Below are 23,874 nucleotides of genomic sequence, written 5' to 3' on the forward strand. Positions count from 1 at the left end.
CATGCATGATGCATATGGATGGATGGATGGATGATGTTGAATCTGTGTAGAGAAAAGTGAGGTAAAGAAGAAGATCTGTGTTTATACAAAAGGGTGTGGAAGGTGGATGAAAGTTGAAGGATTAGAAGAAGAGCTGTTTTTGTGTGGATTTGAGTGTGAGTGTATGTGTGGGGGAGCCCATAAGATGGAGTGAATGATTACTTTGAGGTGGGCTTTGGTGCTAAACATGATTAGCACCACACGTGTGCCAACTGGCTTTACAAAAAGAGATCTAAAAATGCCCTTTACCCCTTTTTAATAAAAGTTTAGGTCCCTAAAGGGTTCTTTGGGCCATTGATTCAGCTTCTAGATAATGGGATTAATCAAGTGTCTTCGCAAATCCCAATTTTGGTGGTGGTAATTTTTTTTTCAGTATAAATCATAGTCTAAGTTACAATGAAAGGAGGGTTTCTCACACACACAACCAAAATGTCATGGGGTTTGGACCTACTTGAAATCACTGATATGCACAAGTCAAGCTTCTTTTCCACTGAGTTAGACCTCATTGACGTAATGATAAAATTTTAAATTAGGTTAGTTGGAGCATCTTTTCTGTATACATGAACACTAAAAAGTTTATGCAATCTATCCAGCTTCATAATTTTGATCCCACCAAAATTTTCTTTTCCTTTTAATACGCCAACAACTATGTCTGAAGGTGTGAGGAAAAGTTTATTTGGTCATTTACATCATTAATGAATAAATACAAAGTTAAGTTAATTCCAAAGTTTGACTATAATGGACCAGGGTGGCAAGGATGCCGATTAGCTTGTGGCACTGGCAACCAACATTTGCCCATTTGGCCCAACGTTATCTGGGATTAGCTTCATCTAATACGATTCTGGGGAGCTTTCTACCGCATGAAGTTAACTATTTTAATCAAATTAACTAATCTCCTTGTTCATGTTTGGTGAATTTATAAATATTAGGATTATACTTGTTAAATTTGGCAATAGTCAAATATAGCATCGGACAGGTCTCATCTAGATTTAGAAGAATGAGACTCATTATAACTAGTTTTGGACTCAATTTCAATTCAGTCCAAACCGAACCACTAAACGAAATCAATGAGCATATAACAATCCAAATAGAATAAAGATTCAAAACTTTGCTTGATTTCTCTGTCAGTCATGTAATAATTCAGATGAATGGTCTTAAAAATCTTTCTATTTAAGAATTTATTTTAAGACACAAAAATCATGTTTTTTTTGGGTAAACTTGGATGGTCATTTTCATCATATGAACTAGATTATGATATTGGTGAGTGATTACCTAACTACTACCTGTTTAAAGGGAGTGGCCCGAGTAGGTCTAGGCCTAAAGTCTAACCCCACCCTGCATATGCAAAACTTTAAGAATAATAGACACTATGGGGTGACTAAAAGTTGGGGCCAAGGAGCTTCCAAAAGGATAAAAAAAAGCAACTAAATAAGCCACCTTTTGACTTGGTTCATATGCTTAGACATATATCGTTATCTCATTTTCCTAAAGAACATTTTGCATAGTCTTGGATTTGTTTGGACGTTGGGAAAATACATGTTCCTTTAAATGTAAGGGTGGGAAAAAAGAAACCGATCGCATTGTTCAAACCGACAAAAATTAAAGCAATCTTAAAAGTTTGATTTGATTTTTACTTATAAACAGTGTAATCTTATACTAAATGAAATCACACTGTAATTAAATATGTGTTTCTTCACCATTTACTATTATGTTTCTTCATACATATCATTGATATCAATCTAATATATCATTAGATTGTTAGTTTGTTATTTTAATGAAATGTTGAATGTTGTTAGGAGGTTAGAGATATAGGAATTAGAACGTGGGTGCAATATTGGTTTTATGTTGATGATTTTGTCTTCGCGATACTATAAGAAGCAAGAAATGTTTGATGAGTTTGTTTCAACTTTCAAGTATAAAATTGTTTTTTTCATTTTGGGTGCTTGTTAGATGTAGAAAGTGTCTAAATGCAAGTTCCGAAAAATGAAACACTAAAGAAATGATTCGGTTGCAGATATAGGCTTAGCGAAGTTGGCTAGAGTGGATGTGCTTTCCACTATGCACTCGAATTCGAATCCCCCTTCCCCTAGTTTAGAAAAAATTATATGATTTGGCCTTCTACCGTGATTGAGCTAAATCGCTATAAAAAATGCGAAAAAGGAAAAAAGAGAAAGTGTATTGGGCTCAAACCCAAACCCAATATTGATGGTTTCTCCAATTATTTAGGCCTAGGGAAACAGTACCAACGTAGCCCATTTGAAATGAACATGACCCAAATTTAACCGGAACGGGCCAAATAAACATAGCTTGGCCCAATTAAACATCTGTCGTCTCCCTCATTTAAACTCTTGCCGCCGTCCGGCGGCTCCAAGCCTATCTCAGTCCTCGACGGCGCCATTCTCCTCCGCCGATTCAAGCTGATATTCAACTCCAGCTGAGGTCTTGCTTCTTGGGTTTCTCTCATTTTCTGTTTTTAGTGTTTTTTTTCTTGCTGTCTGCTTGTTTGGATTCGGGAAAATGCAGGAAAATAATCATTCACCAAGAAAGAAAAACATGAAAAGACATTTCAATTTCAGATTTCCAATTTGGAGAGGTTGAAGAATTGGCATAGATTTAAAAAAAAAGAAGGAAAAAAGATAAAAGACAAAACTTTACTACATCATGCCTATGGTAGCTTAAACCTTTATTAATGTCAAATTTTCCCTTCAGTTTTCTGATCAAGCGAACAGTAGGAGAATTGCTCATTAATTTTTTCCTGTTTTCCCTTTTCCTTCCCACCTGTCCTTAGAGAAACTGTTGGCCAGTTCCAGTAGTAACGTGTGGAATCTGAATTCTGAATTAAGGTTTCTGAACTTGGAAGTTAAATCTTTTAAAAATGGTGTCTTTCTTTTGAAAGTAAAGTAAAGGAGTTGATTTCACCCCCAAAAAAAAAAACTAAAGGAGTTGACAGCTTTTTTGTACCAAAAGAGAAATAGGTATCAATAGTTTCTGAAAATGGGGATTTTTCAGATTAATTTAAACTTTGATGCGGGTCCAAAAATTTTATGGGAAAAGAAAAGTGGAAACAAGTATAGGGAACCTTGATAAACTTGCAGGAAAGGATTAGGAAAGGAATCAGATTAGCTAGCATTGCCAAAAATGCTTCCCTTGAATTGGTGCTACTGCTTTGGTTTTACTAGTCCTTTCTCCACACGTATTCTTCTTCACCCTCTTGTTTTATATGTGGATGTTGTAAACTGTACAAGCGCAATTCATTCATGGTTCATCTAAACCAGTCCCCTTAAAGTGAGATAGACAAAGAAAGAAAGGGAGAGGGAGTAAGAAAAATGGCAGCGCATCTCAATGTGTTCTTACCAGTTTTATTGGTTTTTATGGCCATTTCATCAGGTATTCTTTATAATAGCAATCTTTGTGGTTTAATCTTTCTCTTAGAATTGCGTATGGATAATGATATTGATGAGAAACATATGTACTTTTTACATGTAGATAAACTATTAACCTTAGAGTAAACTCTTAATGGCCAAAACTATTAACCCCTTTAGCTCATTTGTGCGCCATCATTTGTTATCAAGTTTATAAGCAATTGACTTCTTGGTTTTTGCAGGACCAAAGTTATCTGAGTCTGCTAGAACTTTCACCATAATAAACAATTGCAAGGAGACAGTCTGGCCTGCAGTGACCCCAGGGGAGAGCTTTAATGGTGGTGGTTTTATGCTAAAACCGGGCCAGTCAATCATATTCACTGCCCCAGTCAGCTGGTCTGGCAGGATATGGGGTCGAACGGGCTGCAACTTCGACAACAAAAATGGCAACACTTCATGCCAGACCGGAGACTGTGGCGGCACCCTCAAGTGTGGAGCTTCAGGAAAGACGCCAGCAACACTTGCCGAATTCACATTGGCATCTCTAGACTTTTATGATGTTAGCCTTGTTGATGGGTTCAACTTGCCAATGGTTGTGACACCTCTGAATGGTACGGGAAATTGCAGTGTTTCGGGTTGCGATGGGGACCTGAGGTCCAGTTGCCCATCTGTGCTCTCTGTCAAAGCAAATGGGAAGACTGTTGGATGCAGGAGCGCCTGTGATGTGTTCAACACTGATGAGTATTGTTGCAGAGGGGTTTTTGGCAACCCTGTTACATGCAAACCCACATATTATTCCAAGATGTTCAAAGAAGCATGCCCGACTGCCTATAGTTATGCTTATGATGATCCAACCAGTATCTTTACTTGCTCTGGCACAGATTATGTGGTTGCATTCTGCTCAAGCAGGTTTGTTCATGAACTCATTTTAGACACTAAAGCTGTTTTGAATCTCTCTTAGGGTAATGTTCTCTTGCTAGATATCTGCACAATACATTCGAATAAGAATACACTTAAGCAATGAATGCAGTTTGAATCTAGCTCCTGCCTAATTTAAAGCCCTCAAAGCACTCAAATTTTACCCCTTCTGTGCATTGTGCATGTATTGCAGATGACAATTGATCAACGTCTGAGCAATCTGTATTTGACCTTTTTGCTTGCTGTGCAGTCAATGACATTTGTTTTTGTTTATGCATATGCAGGAAGCAACCAGTGTGCACATATCATAACCACAAGCTTGTCTGTAGTACTAATGGATCAAAAGGTTTAAATTCAATGAGATGGACTGTGATGCTTGCACTGATGGTGATGATTAATTTATGGATTATTTTTTGAGAAAAGGGGTTTTTTTTTTTCCCATGAAGCTTAGAGGTGTGTTTGTTTTACATCCCCTTTGAACTTACAGAGCAGCACCTGAAAAGAATGTAAAAATTGTCCATACTGGTTGTACATATGAAGTTATTCATTTTATTCTTTCCTTTAGAAGAGGGAAAATAATGAATGCGGTTGGCTTGCTTTACACAAACTTTCTTTTTCTCCTCTCTCCCTTCTTGAAATTGGTTTTCATCAAGTTGGGTCTAATGAACCGTCTTAACCCAATCCATGTATGCCATCTGACTTAATTTAAATCAGCACTATGTGTAAAATATTGTAGAGCAAAGCTGGTATGGCCCTTTGTAATGCAATAAGTATATCACCATTGCTTGGGCTACTAATATGCTTGTTGCTCCTTACTTATAGGGCCACTCACTGTTTAATCAAGTACAAAGCATTCCGGTTTGGGTTAAATCAAAAAACATAAACCAAATCAATGCAATATCACGGTTCATATTAATTCGGTTTAGGCCTCAAATTAACATCATGGTTCCGATTGAGGCCTCGTATTTGTTTAATTGCTTATGAAAGAAAATAACCAAATCAATCGGTAAAAGGGAACTTCAATATTAATTTGTGAAATGAAACATAATAGTAAATGATGATAACCAATAAGAAAATGCCAATTATAAAAACAAAAAATAAAATCAATATAGGCAATTTAGTTTGGTTTAGGGGTTCCCAAATGAGATATTTAGTCAAATACCAATTCTTAACACTAAAACTATAAATAAACCCCACATCATTTAATTTCTATAAACAAACCCAAAAAATGACAATTGGCTCTATTGAATTTAATTTTGATTATTAAATTACTTTGATGTCCTATTGAGTATTTTGGGCTTGTTTATATGTTTTGGGGTTGGGTTTGTTTTGAGAAATCAATGACAATTTTATAATTTAAAAGAAGTTAAAAGCCTTTTTGTTATGTTATAAATGAGTTTTGGGTGTGTTTCTAAAGTCCATTTCATATGGGGTATTTTTATAATTTGGGCTCCTATATTTGGTATATTAGTGAATCTCCCGGTATAAAATTGGGATCAAATCAATTGAATTAGTTTGAACAGTTTTATCAACTCAACATAATAATTCTCAAAATTGAAATATTATGCTAATGTAATGTTACGAATTCACAACAACATAATAATACACAAAATAATTTTTTATTAGTTGAAGCTTTTACATTATTTCTTATAGGACAGTCAATGAGATCTAGCCCTAGTAAAAAGAACTTTAACTTGCAGATTAGTAATATCAAGTTCAAATCCTTATAACACATTGACACTGTATATGTTAGAAATCCCCTCCTCCAATATCCTTGCATCAAAAAATAAAATCATTTCCCAGCGGATAATTTTTAAAAAAAAAACATAAAATCACAAAACATGGCCTCCTCATCGTTAGAAATACGAACGAGAACGAAGCGGGTTGTCCATGTGTATATATACAAGACCGCTCCTTAACACGCAGACAACGAGAAAAATAAATTTATAATTAAAAAAATGGCGGGTGGTGGAAAGGTGTCCTTCAAAGTCACTCTAACCTCCGATCCAAAGCTCCCCTTCAAAGTGTTCGTATAACCCTCGATTTATATTTTCAATTACTCTTCGTTAACGTCTTTTATGCTTCTCGATTTACAATAATTTGATGAAATTTCTGAACTTCTTTGTTTTATGTTTTTTTTTTTTCTTCAGGTTTAGCGTTCCTGAGGCAGCCCCTTTCACTGCCGTTCTGAAATACGCAGCTGAAGAATTCAAAGTTCCTCCCCAAACCAGCGCTATTATCACCAACGGTATTTCATTCCTGGGCTTTTGCATGTTGCTATTGATTTCATTTTTGTCTCGTTAAGTCTGTGATTTTCTAATTGATCATCGGTTTGCAAATTGGTATTGATTTCTTTTTCGTCTCTTATACATACTTTAATCGATGATTTGGGTATGATTGGAAATTTCATTGATTGATCGAATTAGGGTTTATGGTTTCCGGAATTGGGAATCCCTTTTTATAATTCAGTGTGAGATTAGATCTCTATGAAAACAGAAGCTGTACTCTTTAATTGAGAGCTCGGACTTTTAATTCTTGTAGAGAATCATAAGTGATGCAAATTTGGATTTCAAAATTGAAAACTTTGAACCAAGGGAAGAATGGAAAAGGATGGCTCGAATTTAAGCAAAAAGGGGGAATTTGAATTGCAGATGACATTCTAGGATTTGCTATTAGGAACTGGTCCATCATCATTTTCTATGTGATTAAGCTCATGTAAAGTTCACTTGAAGGCGGTCTCCGGTATCCTCTATTACTTGTAAAGAATATCAACAGTGCATAACTTGTTTTGGTTGCTGAGATGTAATTGAAAAATGTCTTGCATTTTTTTGAAGAATCAATGTGGCCAATTTGAAATGCAAAACTATATTGCCAAAACATACTGATATCTCCAGTCCTCTGCTCTTCCAGGACAACAGTGTTATTAGTTGAAGAACTGTGTGTTTTCCCCTATCCTTAGATCCAATCAGAAATTGACATTGGTACTATCAATCTTTAGACAATTGAAATTTAATTTGATAAACAGTGTTACTTTTTTAATGGAAAACCCCTTAACTCCTAATTTGATATAAGTAAGGGAACAGTGCAGGTATGCCAATGCTTGTTGATTGTCACCATTCTATTAGTTCTCACTTGTTGATTGTTATTGTGCAGATGGTGTTGGAATCAATCCTCAGCAAAGTGCAGGTATGCCAATGTTTTACCTTATTGCTTTATTTCTTTTCCCCATTCAATTTTTACCAGAAAAGAAAGTGTATACTTTATATTTAAGAAAAAGGGAATGGTGGAAATACTGACATGATAGTTTTTGCTACTAGCCCCTGCACTGGGGCTGTTGCTTCTTTGTCATTCTTTACACATGAAATGAGACCCATGGGCACACCTTAATGTAGATATTAAAATCTATCATCCTAGACTTAAGTTTAAGTTTATTGGTAAGTTACTTGAAAACTAAAGGGGTATGAAAAGGAATCTATGGATTCTTTATATGAGGACTGTTTAATGGTGCTTTAGTTTAATGCTATGATATATGTCCATGGAGATGCATAAAAAAATTGCTAATGAGTGCTATTTTTCTGTGCACCTCCCAACAGATGGCAAACTGTTATTAGCATAATTATGGCATTGAATTCAGCGTTATTATAGAATGGCTTATATCCTTGGTTTCACATAAACTTTTTACTGGCTTTCTCAGGCAATGTGTTCCTCAAGCATGGTTCCGAACTACGCCTGATTCCTCGAGATAGGGTTGGGGCTTTTGGGACGACAGACGCAGCATTACCATCAAAATGAAGAAATTGGTCTACTTCTTCATGTGAGGGCTTTTTTCTTTTTTTCTTTTTTATGATATGTACCTTATTACTAAGTTGTGAGGATTATCTGCATCAGTTTAGTTGACGATATTAACTCTCCAGTTAAACCGAGAAAACAGGTGACTGTAATAGATGCATTTGAATAATATTGAAAGGATAATATATCAAGGACAGCTTTACAGTTCTGCTTTCTCTGTTGGAGGTCCATCTGTCCTGCATCCTTAGAAATTAGAACATATACACAGCATCTTTTACCCCTTAAACCTCGAGAAAATTTTCAAGTGTCACCGTAACTTTTTACTGGTGAACTCGAGAATTACTTGGGAACTATTTGGGACTTAGACTTGACTAAGTTACTTAATACATGTGCCCCTACACCCGAGATCGTAGGTTCGACTCCCCATTCTCTCAATACCGCTTGTATAACAAAAAAGCTTCCTTTTGGCTTGGCTGGGCTAGGTTTGGGATGTGGTGTTTGTGGGCTATGCAGATCATTTATCCTAGGGCAAAAGCCACTCTGTCTCGGCCCAAGATTATTAGCCATGGGGCTTTGTTGGAACCCATGTAGAAACTGCACCCGTTTCTGTTTTAGGTGCTTATTAATAAGGCTTGCCTAACCTTTTTTTTTTTTTTTTTGGGGTGAAACAGTAGAGATTTAATTGAAAACCGGGCAGAAACCCAGATTACAACAGTAAAGACATAGCCCCAAAAGGAAGTTCTTCTCATACATAAACTGTGAAAACATAACCAACTAAGCATACAAAACAGTTAGAACAAATATGCATCTTGAATCCTAGTTAACATGGAGTTACAGATGAGGAGGACCCAAATCCTTGCAACAACCAGTGCTTCAAGAGGATCAAGGCAGAAATAATCTCTAAAAAATCATGGGACAAGAAACACCTCAAAAGTGGAGGGCATAACCACTCATCTTCCACCAAGACATTCCAAAGAATATCACAGTATCTCTTAATCCCCACTTCATCCCCAAGCACAATAGATTGTAGATCCACCAAATTCAGCAGCTCCACCTCCAATACAGAGAGATCTACAAGATATCTACCACAAAAGCAGCAGATCTATCAAGATCTTCCAAAAATCAGCCCCAAAATATTGGGACACAAACTGTAGAGAAACAGGGATGAAACAAAACCTTGCAAAAGCAAGGATCAGACAAAATCCAGATGAAACAAAACCTTGCAAAAGCAAGGATCAGACAAAATCCAACAAAAGTTGGGAGGGAAAACCTCTCCACAACATAACGAGGGGAGAGAGAGGCCCGATTATTAGCCCAAGGGGGTGGTTCTAGGAGAGAGGCTTGCCTGACTTTAGTGTTCCAATTCTGGCTCTACAAAATTTATGAATGTGACATTAACAATGCATATGTATGCTGCTGTTATTTATATGAGCCGCCCAACCAACCAACTGAAAACCAACTCCTCCCCCAGATTGTTTTCATCAAAGTAGAGTAGGGATTGTCATTAACCAACTGAAAACTACAACACCGCCATATTGGTTTGATCCTAAGTAGAGTTGACATTGGCATTGGTTTGGTAGGGCACATCGACATTGGGAATTGCATAGCTTTCAATTTCGCAGTTGCTAAGGGCTCGTCCGGTAACCTTTTCAAAGAATGTTTTTAAAGAATATTTTCATTAAATAAAGTCAATAAAACGAATTTACAATTTAAAGATACGATTCCGTTGAAAAATCAACCATGGTATATAAACCAAGGGAACAATGCCATGTTAATTTGGCATTACTTGTTTTGAAAACTTGTGTTCTCTCAAACTAGCAACCATGAAAACCTAATCAAAGGATAAATATCTAGAGCGCTAGCTAGTTCAAAAGGATATCGCTGTCCAAAAATGGATGGTAGGACGTCTGAAGACGCGACAAAGGCATTTAGATTTGTATCTAACTAAAAGAGCTCTTCAATGAGTTGATGAATTTTCTGTACTGACCCATCAGATTTATTTGTCTCCCTAACCAGCTTTCCAGTTTATGCATCCATGGCTAATAGCAAACTTAGCCCCACCAGCTATACTCCACACCTAAGTTTTGTCATTGCGTATTCGGAACATTCAAGTTTTTTATTATCACAGAGTTGATGGAGAGCTATTAATGCAAGAAGCTGGAAACTGCTCCAAATAGTAAAGATAAGACATTGATGGACCATTTCTTGGTGCATTTGGTTTTACCTGGAATTCCATGTTAACATGTTTAATTTACCACTTTGATGTCGGTTGTAATTCAAGGATAGCTGGTTGAATTTACATTTTTGGTTGCTGTAATTCAATGTTAATAATTTTAGTCATGTAGTTTAGCTTGGTGTGCAGCTAAGTTCAAATCGTAAACTTCATCTTCATTTTCATTCTCCTTCTTTTTCCTCTATACTCTAGCGCTAAAAAAATAATAATTAAAAAAAAACTAAAATTGAAATAGTTATCAAACAGGCCCTAAAGCAACAAAAATCGAGTCAAACTACAAATACAACAAATTGTAATTTGGTCTTCAAGGAGTGGGATTGCATCCTATCCAATCACCTTAAACTTCCTTTTCGATTTGGAAAGATAGAGCTAGATCACTTTATGCTTGTTTAGTAGGGGCAAAACCTTAACTAACCATATCATTAAACCTTGCACATTGTTTCCTTAAAGTTATGCCATATCCCATATGTCAAACTCACTTTGTTTCAACTTTGTACAGAAACTAGTTCGTCAAAGTTTATATGAGTCCAATAATAGTTTTGGGTTCAATGATACTTCATTCTCATTAAAATGTAAGATCAAAATTCAATCATAAAGTAACTATGTTCTAACGCCTTACGAAATCATGATTGAGAATAAATAGGAATTGTGTTTGCACTTAGCAATTGTCGTATATACACACTTGTAATGCTTGTATTGTTCGTTTTCTTTTAAAAAGAATGTTTACAATGCAAAGATCATGGGGCTTAAGTTAACCCTAACCCGAGCAAGTTGGAATGTTGCAAGGGCACTCTTTTTATTCAATTTCTAAGATTGTTAACTTTAGTGATACTCGCAACAAGTCACAACACAATGTCTGGATGATTAGAATATAAAATTAGCAAATCGTGTTTTGCTGAAATCCATCTGGCAGTGCACAACTGCAGAATTTATAGGGATCGCACACCTAATAAACCCATTTGATTGGAATTAATTTAAGAGATTAACTTGCATCAGTTTACAGAAATACCATCACAAAGCTTAAAATCACTATTGGATTAGGGGGGGTAGTATCGTAAGTGTGACTCCGACCATCCCCAATAAAGGGGACGAACCGCATGTCTCGGAGAGTTTTCGGCACACTTCGTTTCTTTTAACCTTTTTAGTCTTTTAACGAATTCATAGTTCCCACGTGATCGATGCCACCACCACATCCGTGGTACCCTCTTTTCTTATATGACCATTCTACCCCTATGAACCAACTTGCACTTCAAAGAACTTTTCATGAAAAGAAAAAAGGTTGATTTTTTTTTTTGAAGTAGAATTTTTATTCCAGAAAATCAATACAAGATAAAAAGAATAGCTCGAAGTGAACTATTCTCAACACCAAAATCAACATGAAAGGCAGGATAGAAGCACAATCCTCCTAAGAAAATGGTTGCTGGAAAGCACATTCATCTGAAGAAGTTGACTACCTGAACCAAATCATGAGGGACTTAAAAAAAGAAAGCTGATTTTTCTACTCTTCTTTTATCTACTTACACTCTCTTTTGCTTTTTAATCAATTTTGTTCTTTCTCGTTCCTATTTTATCTTTACCCTACATTAATTTCTTTTTTACTTCACTTTTATATTATTTCTTCTTCTTCTTTTCCTTTTTACTTCACTTTTATATTATTTCTTTTTCTTTATACTTAATTTTTCCAACTTACACTCCATTTTTAGTATTAAAGGAAAAAAAAAAAACTTAATTTCTTACTCGATTAAAAGAAAAAAAATATTGAAAATGGAGTGCAAGTTGGAAAATTAAGTATAAAGAAAAATAACTAATATAAAAATGAAGTAAAAAGAAATTAATGTAGGGTAAGGGTAAAATAGGAAAGAGAAAGAACAAAATTGATTAAAAAGTATTCAAAAGTGTAAGTAGAGAAAATGAGAGTGGGGAAATCATATCCCTAAAAAAAACAAAAGAACATAAACCTAAAATAGGGTGATGCAATAAGTGTGGCGGTATTAAAATCTTGTCTCAAAAAACCCTCCTAAAATGGAGGAAAATTTGGTATAAAAAAAAAAAAAAAGTACCACTACATCACAACCAACAAAAAAACAACTCTAAACTATAAAGGGTTTATTCTCTATTAAACATTGGAAAAAAAAGGTTGATTTTAACAAATTGAAAAAATTTATTCTGTCCGACATAGAAATCCAATAATTTTTCTAATAATGTTTCTTCCCAATTTATCTTTATTGATCAAGATTCTTTAAAAAAAAAAAAAAATTTAGGGGGGTACATTTTTCATTTTCCTACTTTTAATTGGGAAAATAGTCGTTTTAGAAATTCAATTATACATTTACTGTTACTAATCAACTAGCTCTTAATTTAGTGGAACTATATGTGAAGTTTGAATCCCTTCTACCCAAATTGATCGAGAAAAAGTCATACAATTATAACTACAAAAAAAAAAAACTCATATGTCGACTCAAATTCTAGTAATGGGCATCACCATCTCCTTGTTGTTGAAGTTATGTAAGCTCCCAAATGGTCCCAACCAGATTCCTTTATGCTTTTCATCTTTATCTGGGTATTAGTTGGCGGTCCTTCAGGTTATGTTTGTGGTTCGAAATTTGTTGGGCCAAACAAGTTGCCTGCCTGCCTGCCTAGTGACCACCACCTTAGTTGCCTTCAAAAACTAGGTTAATTAGTTATGAGGCATATATTTTATAAATTGCTACCCCAAAAAAAAATTATGTCAAAACGAGTAGTTTTCAGTTGGATGGCGATGGAGTCGGCTGCATTAGGTGGTGCCCGAATGGCATGCGGATGAAAGGGATAGAATGAAAGCTTACCTATACCCTTTTACCCACGTCAAAGTGCCAAGCCAAGTGCTATATCGCACTCGCCCACTTCCAATTGGACTTATTTTTGGGTGGAACATATAGGTCATGGCGGCTTGGAGGGGGCAAGGCCATCTCAAGCCTACGTGTGACTTCGGCACTCTGGCGAGTGCTCTACGTCCGTCGAATATCTATCGAGTTTTAGGATTTTTTTGCCTAGAGTTGAATGGTAATGAAGTTCATGATTATGGGATGAGTGGGGTTGATAATTTTGCCATGAGTGGAGCCAAGACATCATTGTTTATAGAAGATTATGAAAAATGCCAAAGTCTCTATAGGGACTTGTAAGACGTAATATATTAAATTATCGTCTAATTTTATAAGTTCAACTTAATTATTTATGAGTTTAGCAAATATTAATATGTACGGAATAACTATACATATTTAGGATTTATGCTTAGATTGAAGAACATACACATGGAAGTGCAACACGTGATGGTGCCGCACTAGGCCTATTGACTCCAATTTTCTTTTTTTCCTTTTCACTCCATTAATCTTGAGTGAGTATTCAATTATAATGTTATTGCATTTCAATTTTACGAAAAGGAGTAAGGTGTTTGATGAAACGTCTCTCAACTAAAAAAAGTCCAAGACACGCCCACCTACATTCAGTTTAATAAGCTTTTTTGGTATGCCTCCACAATGACAAACTCTTGATCCAATTGTCACTCTACTTGTTTCAGTATATTGTTTCTTTTTTGGGTACATGGGATGGGAGGAGAGATTCAATTCAACAATTCTCTCTTCCCTCATCTTATTATAGTAAAAGAACAAAAAAGAAAAAAAAAATCACTACATGGTCGTTAAATGTGTAATAACATGTTCCTCAAGAGGGCATAAATGTCCAAATAAATTCTAAAATAGGATTTAAAAAATAAAAGTGCTTGAATAGTGGGAATGTGGTCAAGGCAGAACCTGAGGCGACGCACTCGTAAACGGGGTTATAGAAGCATCGGCACCAGTACGGCTTTTAGAGGGCCCTCTCCTCCCTTCTATTTCCTTGTTTGAGTTCCCATGTCTCCCGTCCTCTTTCCGTTCTGCTTTCTCCATCTGGCAAGGCGACTTAGAAGAATTGAAATTCTTTTGCGCCACCGTTATATGAATGAATTAATTAAAATACAGTATCTAAAATTTTCTGACATGTATCCCATGTCGGCTTGGCTTAGGTGGCTGGCTTGGGTGGCTGCAGCCATCAACTTCACTACACTCCATTATTTGCAGAACAAAAAATAGGTGGCTTGTCCAAAAAAAAAGAACATGCATTCTCTTCTCTGACTATTCTAGAACAGGACCAAAAAATAGATCTCATCTTATATTTTATATTATATTATATAAAAGAGAAAAATAAATTTTAATTTTAATTCCAATTTATGTGGCGTATCTCCTGAGCTATTTTACTATTTCATTAAGAGAAATTAGTGAACATTATTAACTTTATGTGCATGTAAATATATAGCTAAAAATTTCCCTAAAACTTATAAACAAATTTAATAAATGAGAATGTCTTTATGTTTAACCAACTCAACTTATTTTCTTATACATTAGCCGGTTGGCACGCGTATGCAAAAATTAATAAACAAGTAGATGTGAGTTAGGTTAGTTGGTAAAGACAGTAATTCCGTCTTTTGATACTCGAATTTAAATCTCGGTCCCATAATTTAACAATTTGATTCATTTTTTTATAAAAAAAAAATATAAAAATGAAAGATAATCTCATTGAGGCCAATTTTTGATGTCCTCATATCTCATGGATAGCATATGATATTTGAAAGAGAAGCAGACAGAATAGAACGTTTCATTCAAAATTGAAATGAACAAGAAAAGCAAAACCTCTACTAATAATAGAGAGGTTAATTGATTAGTTACACGAAAAAACCCAAAAGACACTCTATTGTCTATTTGTCCATCCCCATCACCTGAAAAAGAAAGGAAGTAAAGTCCATCACAACTGTACCCATCATTGGCTTGGCTTCAACTCAAATTCAAGCCACTCAGCCTCTCTCTCTCTCTCTCTCTCTCTCTCTCTGACGTACTATTTCTCCTAAAAATCTTGCTGCAACTCTCTGAATCAGAAAACCCATCTTTTTCTTTTTCCACACTCTCTCTAGAATTCTCTCACACTTCAATTGCATGGGAATGAAGGCCAAGCCTCACCACCACCACCACTACAATGGCAATGGCGGTGGTGGTGGAGGTGGGAACGGCAGCGAGAGCAGCAGCAGTACATCACCCAGCCCACCACCGTCACCCCGCCGACAGTCCAGCACACTCTCCCACTGCCGCCGGAAGCTCCGGTCCAAACCCATCTCCGTCGTCGCCGGATTTCTTCTCCTCCGCCGATTCCTCCGGTTACTGGTGGTGCTGCCTCTGCTTTACGTCTCTGGGCTTATCATGTGTGTCGGCCCGTTCTCTGGTCTGGTGGGCCATACCCCTCTTCCCGGTTCTGTGTACCGTAGTCACGAAATGTTTGAGCTGCTCTGGCCTCACATTCAAGCTGATAATTCCACCCCAATTGAGGTTTGGCTTCTTGGGTTTCTCTCCTTTTTTGTTTTGATGAATACCCTTTTGGTTGCTCTCTGTTTGTTTGGTTTCTGGGAAAATGCAGGAAAAGCGTCGTTCTCATTCATCAAAAGAGTAAAGCATGAAAAGTAAAAGCAATAAAATGTTTCGACTTCAGATTTTCATTTTGGAGCTAAAGGACAAAAACTTTACTTATACAAGACTATTGCAGCTTAAATCTGTGATTTCAAAATTTTCCCTAAAGTTTTCCGATCAAATAAACAGTAGGATTGTAGGACAGTTGCTTAGTTCTCCCTGTTCTTCTCCTTTTCCTTGTGTTTCTCTAAGGAAACGCTTGTCCAGTATCTGAATTAAATGAACTTTCTAATATCTGAACGTGGAAGTTAGTTTTGGGTAGAAGAATTTTATTTGAATTTGGTCTGGGGCATCTTTATTTTGTAAGCAAAAGGAGTTGATAGTTTATGAAAACGGGAAATTTGCAGATAGTCAAACTTTGATGTGGACACGTTTGGATCCTAATTTTGCATTCAAGTACTACTGTAATGGCCATTATCACTTGCTCAGTTATTTTTCCACCGTGCTCTGCTCCTCATTTGTTGCTGAATTTAACGTGCGGTGAAATTATTGCTACAATGCTATTAACCAAGATGATATGTTGTTTATTGCTGTAGTTGTCTTCTGTGTGGAGATACAGAAGAAAGCTGAAAGAGCAGAAGCCATGCCCGCCTTCGACTGCTGGAGTACAGTTAGGTATTTTCAAGACAGCACAATTTTGTATTAAGATGGCTGCTACAATTTTGACAAACTATTAAATTTATTTGTGGGAAATTGAAGGTTTGGTAGTTTTGGAATCAATGGTCGTGAATCTTTATCTGATAGTTTTTTCTTGGCACCTAATATATTCTCCATTGAATTTCAGAGTCCCCTGGCCCTAGTGTTTACTTGATTGTGGAGGTTAATGGTGGTCTTAACCAACAACGCTCTGCGGTACGCTACTTGTCCCATTATTCTTATATTACTTCAATTTTCATTTGTTTTCTTTGAAAACTAGAGCATTAAGGCTACCAGATATCTATGGTGTGGTTTTTGGTAACTTTACATATCTCCTATGTGCTGGAATATACAGTTTGTTCTTCCTACTAAATCATGCTTTTTCACAGATTTGCAATGCTGTGGCTCTTGCTGGACTCTTGAATGCAATTCTCGTTATTCCTAACTTTGAATTTCATAATGTTTGGAGGGATCCAAGGTAAAGGAACTATATTATTAAAGTTCTGACTCTTAAAACTTAAAATAATAGTTCTTTCAATGAAGAACATTGATTCAATACTGCATTATAGTTTAGCAAGCTTGCCTCATTAATCTTGATAAGTGTGTATAACCATGTCTAACCTACTTCAATGTGTCCGGAGCTAAAATGGGGTTGTCAGGTTCATAGGCAGTCGTCATCTAAATGACCAATAACATCTATTGAAAAGCCTGTCATGTGAGAGGAGAACTCAGAGCTTATAGACAGCATGAGGAGAATGATCTATTTATAATCTTGCAGTAAATAATCTTGTGAAATTTCCTTATTGTGCTTTCAATTCAAATATTAAAAAAAGTATCTTTTGTTTGGCAGCACTTTTGGAGATATATATGATGAAGATCATTTCATAGCCACCCTTGAAGGCCATGTTAAAGTGGTTAAAGAGCTCCCTGAGATGGTATTGGAGAGATATGATCACAGCATCGCTAACATACCAACCCTTCGTGTCCAAGCTTGGGCTCCTGTCCGTTATTACAAAGGAGAAGTTTATCCTATCCTGCAGAGGCAGGGGTAGGTACTGAACTGTTTTTTTTTTTCCGTTCTATATCAATTTTCCTTTGGAAGTTAATTCTGTTGTTTTTGCTTGCTTTTTGGTTTATGCAGGGTTATCCGCATAGCTCCATTTGCTAATAGATTAGCAATGAATGTCCCACCTTCTATTCAGCATTTAAGATGCCTTGCTAATTATGAAGCATTGAAGTTCTCTTCTCCCATATCAAATTTGGCAAGGAAACTAGTTGAACGAATGACTCAGAAGAGTTCAAGGACTGTTGGAAAGTATGTTTCGATCCACCTCCGTTTTGAGGAGGTAATGGAGCTTATTTTCTTTAAATTGTTAAAAGTTTTTGGTTCATCTTATGTTTAATGGTCAAGGAAATTAATCAAGTTATCAACTGTCTTTTTTCATCCTGCAGGACATGGTGGCATTCTCATGTTGTTTGTATGATGGGGGAGAGGCTGAAAATAGTGAAATGAATTCAATTCGACAAAAAGGATGGGGAGATAAGTTCAAACGAAAAGGCCGTGTAACTCTGCCTGGTCTCAATAGGATTGATGGAAAATGCCCACTAACCCCCTTGGAGGTAATCTACTTTGATAACTATTGTTGCTTTTTAGACCTTTAACTTTGAATGTAAGGTGTTCCGGATAAACCTTTGGAGGTAATCTACTTTGATAACTTTTGTTGCTTTTTAGACCTGTAAAACTTTGAATGTAAGGTATTCCCGATAAACCTTTTTTTTAAAGGAGAAAATGTGGTTATGTTAGATTCTAATTTTGTAGTCATAATTCCACATGTATCTCATACTTTCTTGCTCATAGCTGTCTACCGTGGAGAAATAATCTCTTTCCTGCATATTTGTTGTCAGTGTAGGTTGGAATGATGCTGCGGGGTATGGGGTTTGATAATAGCACTTCAATTTATTTAGCCTCAGGAAAAATCTACTGGGCAGAGAAACATTTAGCCCCTCTGCTAAAGATGTTTCCCTATCTGCATACAAAGGAGTCTCTGGCAACCCCAGATGAGCTTGCTCCTTTTAAGGTACATATCTTACTAGCTTTTATTAACTGTGTGCCCAAGAGAGTATTTTGGAATTGGTGAAACTATCACTTTGAAATCTACCACCCTAAAAGCTTATCTACTCTGGCTCTACATCTGTCTTTGAAAGTGTAAAGTTCAGCCTGGTTAAATTCATGATTTTAGTAATGGGTTGACAAATGCTATGAACTCTGTAGAAACCAAGCTGTACCGAAAATGAAATAGCCACTCTCATGTTGAACTTCCACATACTTGCTCTAAATCTGGTTATCTCTTTTGCTAGGGATATTCTTCGAGATTGGCAGCTTTGGATTATACAGTATGCTTGTCTAGTGAGGTTTTTGTAACAACACAGGGTGGGAACTTCCCACATTTCCTAATGGGTCATCGGAGATTCCTTAATGGTGGACATGCCAAGACTATTATACCTGACAAGCGCAAGCTTGTTGTTTTACTGCATGACATGGGTATCAGGTAATTTGTGTAAGTGTAGTTTCTGTAAAATAAAATACTTTTTGCTTGCAACACCCTGATTTTAATTTCAAGTTTATATATGCTAACAGTAGGCTTATGTGCAAACTCTGTATATATTTGGTTTTGCAGCTGGAAAGATTTCAAACTTGAGATGGAAGCAATGCTCACGGAAAGTGACCGCAAGGGAAAGATAATACCTAGAGTGAAAAAATTCACCAAAAAATCTTCTGTATACAGCTACCCTTTGCCAGATTGTGGGTGTCTCCAAAAACACAATGGCACTGGGTAGACCCATCTGCACATTCGTGATTTTCATGACAAGCTAGGACATGAAAAAACAAACCTAATGCTTCAAAAGTTTCTTCTACCTGTGCCATCATCAGACGCAATTTATATTGGGGCCTTGGCTCATTTATTCTGTGGATTTTGAAGCGGCTCATTGCTCTAAAGCCTGTTGGGAAAATGTAGATAGTCCTTACAGCAGGTTTTCCAATTTTGGTTGCAGAAGGATTCCCTTATTTCATGTTATTCTTTTTTCTCTTTTTCGTATGGAGATGTTAGGAGCAGCCTCTGGCAATGTTGGGGCATTGCTCAACATTTGTCGTATATAGATTGGATATTTGACATATAAGTTTTAGCCAGATATGACATTCCAGCTCTGGTCAGATGGGGTTTAGGGGTTGATACGCTGGTTTTGCAGTTTGATTGTTTTTTTGTTAGCCTTTTAAGGCATTTCTGAATTCTGAGTACATAAATACTTTGTTCTTGCAAGTTTGCACATCGTTTTGTATCTTGGAAACAACTTTGATATAGCAAGTACAGTGGCTGCATTGTTTTCTTTAATCAATGGAGAGGAGGATTCGATTTTGGGATCTCTTTCGATATTTACAAGACCAAGAGTCAGCTTGATATGTGAAAAAATTTAGTATACCAATTGAGATAACTTTTTCATTCAACATTAAAAAGAGAAATAACGCTAGATTAAGAAGTAGACGGTCATGTGCTACTTGTTACATATATATTAACTTGACCTTATGTATAACTATAAACTATTGTTAAATTTTTGTGATGAATGCAATAAAATTTGATTATGGTTAACCATAATATAACATATGGTACAAAACCAATGCACTTATAAACATGAGTTAGATTACTTCATCATGGAAGTATGCCATGCCCGTCTCTAAGGTTAGGGTAAATATGACATTTTATATTTCATCGTTTGCTGTATTTTTTATAAACGACAAAACGAAGATATCTGTCAGAATTCATCTGAAGGCTCAGAGTGAGCGGTGCGGTGGGTGCTTAACCTTGACCACGTGTTAGAAGCCCATGTAAGGCAAAGCACTGGGCCCTCACTACAAACATGTAGGGCCCAGTCTCGCGGCGGGCACGTGCTTGTATTATTGGCGATGCACGAGCTCATATTCAATTGACCATGGAAATTGGGTATTTGAACCGCATAGCTCAAGCTTTGCGCCAATGCGGGCGAGTTCGCGCCGTGAATCACGGGAAATCATTTCACTGCCAATTGATCAAGCTCGGCGTTTCGAATGACGTGTTCCTTGCCAACAATCTGATTTCCATGTACGTTGGATTTCCTTGTTTAGAAGACGCACGGAAAGTGTTCGATGAAATGCCTGACAAGAACGTTGTTACATGGACCACAATGGTCTCTGGTTATACTAATTGTGGGAAACCTGAAAAGGCTGTGAGGCTATATACCCAGATGTTGGAGTCTGATTCAGAGACGCCCAATGGGTTCATGTACTCTACCGTTCTTAAAGCTTGTGGCATGGCGGGTTACATCAGAACGGGTAAATTGATTCATGAGAGGATATCTAGTGATAGGTTGGAGTTTGACACTGTTTTGATGAATGCCCTTTTGGACATGTACGTTAAATGTGGGAGTTTGAGTGATGCTAAGAAAGTTTTTTATGACATGTCGAGTAAAAACACAACTTCGTGGAACACGATCATTTCGGGGTACACTAAGGCTGATTTGATGGATGAGGCAGTGAATTTGTTTCATCAAATGCAAGAGCCAAATGTTGTATCTTGGAACAGCATTATTGCTGGTTTCGCAAACAATGGAAGCCCGCGTGCTTTTGAATTTATGTGTTTAATGCACCGAGAAGGTCTCAGACTCAATGGTTTTACTTTCCCGTGTGCTCTTAAAACCTGCAGTCGCCACGGTTTGCTAGCTTCTGGGAAACAGATTCACTGTTATGCCACAAAGTCAGGTTTTGAGTCTGACTGTTTTACTGTGTCAGCTCTGGTTGATATGTATTCAAATTGCAATGGACTGACTGAAGCCATAAAGCTGTTTGATCAGCACTCAAGGTGCAATGCTTCCATTTCTGATAGTTTGGCACTTTGGAATTCTATGCTTTCAGGATATGTCATTAATGAACACAATAGTGTAGCTTTGGATTTAGTTTCAAAAATCCATTGCTCCGGTGCATGGATGGATTCCTACACTTTCAGTGGTGCTTTAAAGGCTTGCATCAACTTACTCAACTTGAGACTTGGTCGTCAAGTGCATGGCTTGGTTGTCACCACAGGGTATGAGTTATATCATATTGTTGGAAGCATTCTTATAGATCTCTATGCAAGACTGGGGAACATTAAGGATGCATTAGGATTGTTTGACAGGCTTCCGAAAAAAGACACTGTAGCTTGGTCTGGTTTGATCATAGGGTGTGCTACAAAGGGACTAAGCTGGCTAGCCTTTTCACTGTTTCGGGATATGGTGTATTTGGATATTGAAGTAGATCAATTTGTCATTTCGTTTATTCTGAAAGTTTGTTCTAGTTTAACCTCTCTTGGAAGTGGCAAACAGGTTCATGCTTTCTGTGTTAAGAGTGGATATGAATCTGAGGAAGTTGTAGTAACATCCCTGCTTGATATGTACTCAAAATGTGGTGAAATTGAGGATGGGTTAGCTCTGTTTGATTCTTTGGAAGAAAGAGACACTGTATGTTGGACCGGGATAATTGTGGGGTGTGGGCAAAATGGAAGAGCAGAGGAAGCAATTAGATTATTCCATCAGATGATAGAAGCAGGATTGAAGCCAAATGAAATTACATATGTAGGTGTTCTTTCTGCCTGTAGGCATGCTGGACTAGTTGAAGAGGCACGGACCATATTCAATTCAATGAAAATTGAACATGGAGTGGAACCTGGTTTAGAGCATTATTATTGCATGGTTGACATTCTCGGTCAAGCTGGATACTTTAAAGAGGCAGAACAGTTAATTGCTGAGATGCCATTTGAGCCTGGCCCAATCATATGGAGAACATTGCTCGGGGCCTGTGGAACTCATAAAAACACTGAACTTGTTAATGTTATTGCTGATCACATTCTCACAACTTTGCCAGAAGACCCTTCCACATATGTGACACTTTCAAATGTTTATGCAGAATTGGGAATGTGGAATGATTTAAGCAAGGTTAGAGCGGCTGTCAAGAAAGTGGGTGCAAAAGAAGCAGGAAGGAGCTGGGTTGAAGTTTCAAGTTAAGAAACACTGCATTTTTAAATTGTATATGGTGCAGAAACTAACTTCCTTTGCATCCATATTTGGACGAACTACGACGCAGATACCATTCTGAAGTTAAGTCCCTACACGAGCTTAATGACCGGATCATTTTATTACTGAAGACCTAACAAGAATCTCCGCAAACAGATGGCCCTTGGTGGCATAGTCCAAAGAGATGTTTTTTTTATATGTTATGGTATGTCAAACCACTTCCTTTCCTCTGTTTTAATTTTAAACCCACAAATCAATCTGATTTTTTTTTCCTCTTTCTTGAGGTTGAAATTTGGATCTAGCCAAGCCATGTAAAATTTCCCCTCTTAATAGAAAATGATAGAAGCAGACTAATTTACTTATGTAGTTCAACTGTGCTTTTCATTTTGTGCTTCTGCTGTCACTTGTCTATCATAATTGTTTTGTTTACTTATTGTAGTTTTCCTGTTTAATGCAGGTTTTGATACAGCTAACTGCATCATCTAAATGCACAGTTGCTCAGAAAGATCTCGGTACATAACCCTTATCTCTGGTCTATGCATAACTAATTTCTATTTTGTCATTGCTTCCTTCTTGGCATAAAAGGAAAGATACACATTCCTCATGGTCTTCACCTAATCATAAGTGAAATATTTTTCTGTTATTGGAAGTAAATCATCTTTTCCTTGTATGGCAGAATGGGGGGAAAAAGAGAGAAGCCAATTGAGCTGATCAGTTGTCAATTTTGCCTCTAGTCTTGCATGTGCCAATTGTTATCTTTCTGTCAAATAGCCTTTAACTACAAGTTATTGCTCTTATCCCAAATTCCCAATCCAGGAAGAGGTTAAAAGATAAGATGGTCCTGGAAATCAAACCGGGTAAGCTGGTCCAACCCAAATGAGCTTGACCCGACAGAATTGGAGCAACAAGAGGAACATGGGTGGGCTCCACCAGTTGCAGGCAGTGAGGTCCTCCATCTTCACTGTTGAATGCAGAGAAAACAGGTCTTTGCTTTGTAAGGCCTCCACCGTGCAGAACGGCAGAGAACTCTTTGTCATTGCCCCCCTCCTCCTGACCCTCTCTCTCCTCTTTATAAAGTGAGAGCATGAGTTTCCCTTTCCTCAAGCATGCCTTGGATTATTCTTTCTTTTTCAGTCTTTTTACTGTCATCAATGGCTCATAACATAAAGTTAAGAGGAATGCTATTCACAATCGCTCAAAAGCGATTCTCATCGAACTCGCTATCCACGTGTCTCTCTGCTGATGGTTTCCAAGTTGGGCAATAAAATAGTATTACCAACGTTATCTCTCC

At 36.9% G+C, this 23,874-nt stretch overlaps 4 protein-coding genes across 5 annotated transcripts; all 4 read left to right on the top strand.

Annotated features, from left to right (window-relative positions):
* Positions 1-3,258: 3,258 nt before the first annotated feature.
* Positions 3,259-4,902, top strand: LOC110753539 (Pathogenesis-related thaumatin superfamily protein). Its single transcript, XM_021954460.2, has 3 exons — positions 3,259-3,426; positions 3,644-4,310; positions 4,604-4,902. The coding sequence occupies exons 1-3, from the start codon at positions 3,366-3,368 to the stop codon at positions 4,734-4,736; spliced, it is 861 nt and encodes a 286-aa protein (XP_021810152.1). The 5' UTR covers positions 3,259-3,365; the 3' UTR covers positions 4,737-4,902.
* A 1,284-nt stretch (positions 4,903-6,186) lies between these two features.
* Positions 6,187-8,316, top strand: CCP2 (ubiquitin-fold modifier). The gene is made up of 4 exons (XM_021953643.2): positions 6,187-6,345; positions 6,470-6,567; positions 7,473-7,505; positions 8,014-8,316. The coding sequence occupies exons 1-4, from the start codon at positions 6,278-6,280 to the stop codon at positions 8,109-8,111; spliced, it is 297 nt and encodes a 98-aa protein (XP_021809335.2). The 5' UTR covers positions 6,187-6,277; the 3' UTR covers positions 8,112-8,316.
* A 6,870-nt stretch (positions 8,317-15,186) lies between these two features.
* On the top strand, positions 15,187-19,897 carry LOC110753626 (O-fucosyltransferase 10-like). Its single transcript, XM_021954565.2, is given in 11 exon segments — positions 15,187-15,731; positions 16,406-16,484; positions 16,654-16,721; positions 16,895-16,983; positions 17,356-17,553; positions 17,647-17,851; positions 17,958-18,125; positions 18,416-18,583; positions 18,864-19,054; positions 19,184-19,335; positions 19,338-19,897. Coding segments are annotated over 11 exon segments (1,731 nt in total). The 5' UTR covers positions 15,187-15,344; the 3' UTR covers positions 19,364-19,897.
* A 429-nt stretch (positions 19,898-20,326) lies between these two features.
* Positions 20,327-23,687, top strand: LOC110753067 (Pentatricopeptide repeat (PPR-like) superfamily protein). 2 transcript variants are annotated; one of them, XM_021953879.2, is made up of 3 exons: positions 20,327-22,788; positions 23,041-23,095; positions 23,260-23,687. In XM_021953879.2, exon 1 carries the CDS (start codon positions 20,493-20,495, stop codon positions 22,572-22,574), a length of 2,082 nt encoding a protein of 693 aa, XP_021809571.2. In that variant the 5' UTR covers positions 20,327-20,492; the 3' UTR covers positions 22,575-22,788; positions 23,041-23,095; positions 23,260-23,687. The 2 variants fall into 2 exon arrangements, with proteins under 2 accessions (XP_021809571.2, XP_021809576.2); XM_021953884.2 differs by having other exon boundaries at positions 23,400-23,687.
* The last annotated feature ends 187 nt before the right edge of the window (positions 23,688-23,874 follow it).

The sequence above is a fragment of the Prunus avium genome, chromosome 1 (genome assembly GCF_965620075.1).
Source record: "Prunus avium chromosome 1, drPruAviu1.hap1.1, whole genome shotgun sequence".
Taxonomy (NCBI): Eukaryota; Viridiplantae; Streptophyta; class Magnoliopsida; order Rosales; family Rosaceae; genus Prunus; species Prunus avium.

Coding starts and splice junctions, on each gene's coding strand:
- LOC110753539 (XM_021954460.2), top strand. CDS start 3,366: ATGGCAGCGCATCTCAATGTGTTCTTACCAGTTTTATTGGTTTTTATG. Junction 3,427..3,643: donor TTTTATGGCCATTTCATCAG/GTATTCTTTATA, acceptor TGGTTTTTGCAG/GACCAAAGTTATCTGAGTCT. Junction 4,311..4,603: donor GTTGCATTCTGCTCAAGCAG/GTTTGTTCATGA, acceptor ATGCATATGCAG/GAAGCAACCAGTGTGCACAT.
- CCP2 (XM_021953643.2), top strand. CDS start 6,278: ATGGCGGGTGGTGGAAAGGTGTCCTTCAAAGTCACTCTAACCTCCGAT. Junction 6,568..7,472: donor CAGCGCTATTATCACCAACG/GTATTTCATTCC, acceptor GTTATTGTGCAG/ATGGTGTTGGAATCAATCCT. Junction 7,506..8,013: donor CAATCCTCAGCAAAGTGCAG/GTATGCCAATGT, acceptor TGGCTTTCTCAG/GCAATGTGTTCCTCAAGCAT.
- LOC110753067 (XM_021953879.2), top strand. CDS start 20,493: ATGGAAATTGGGTATTTGAACCGCATAGCTCAAGCTTTGCGCCAATGC.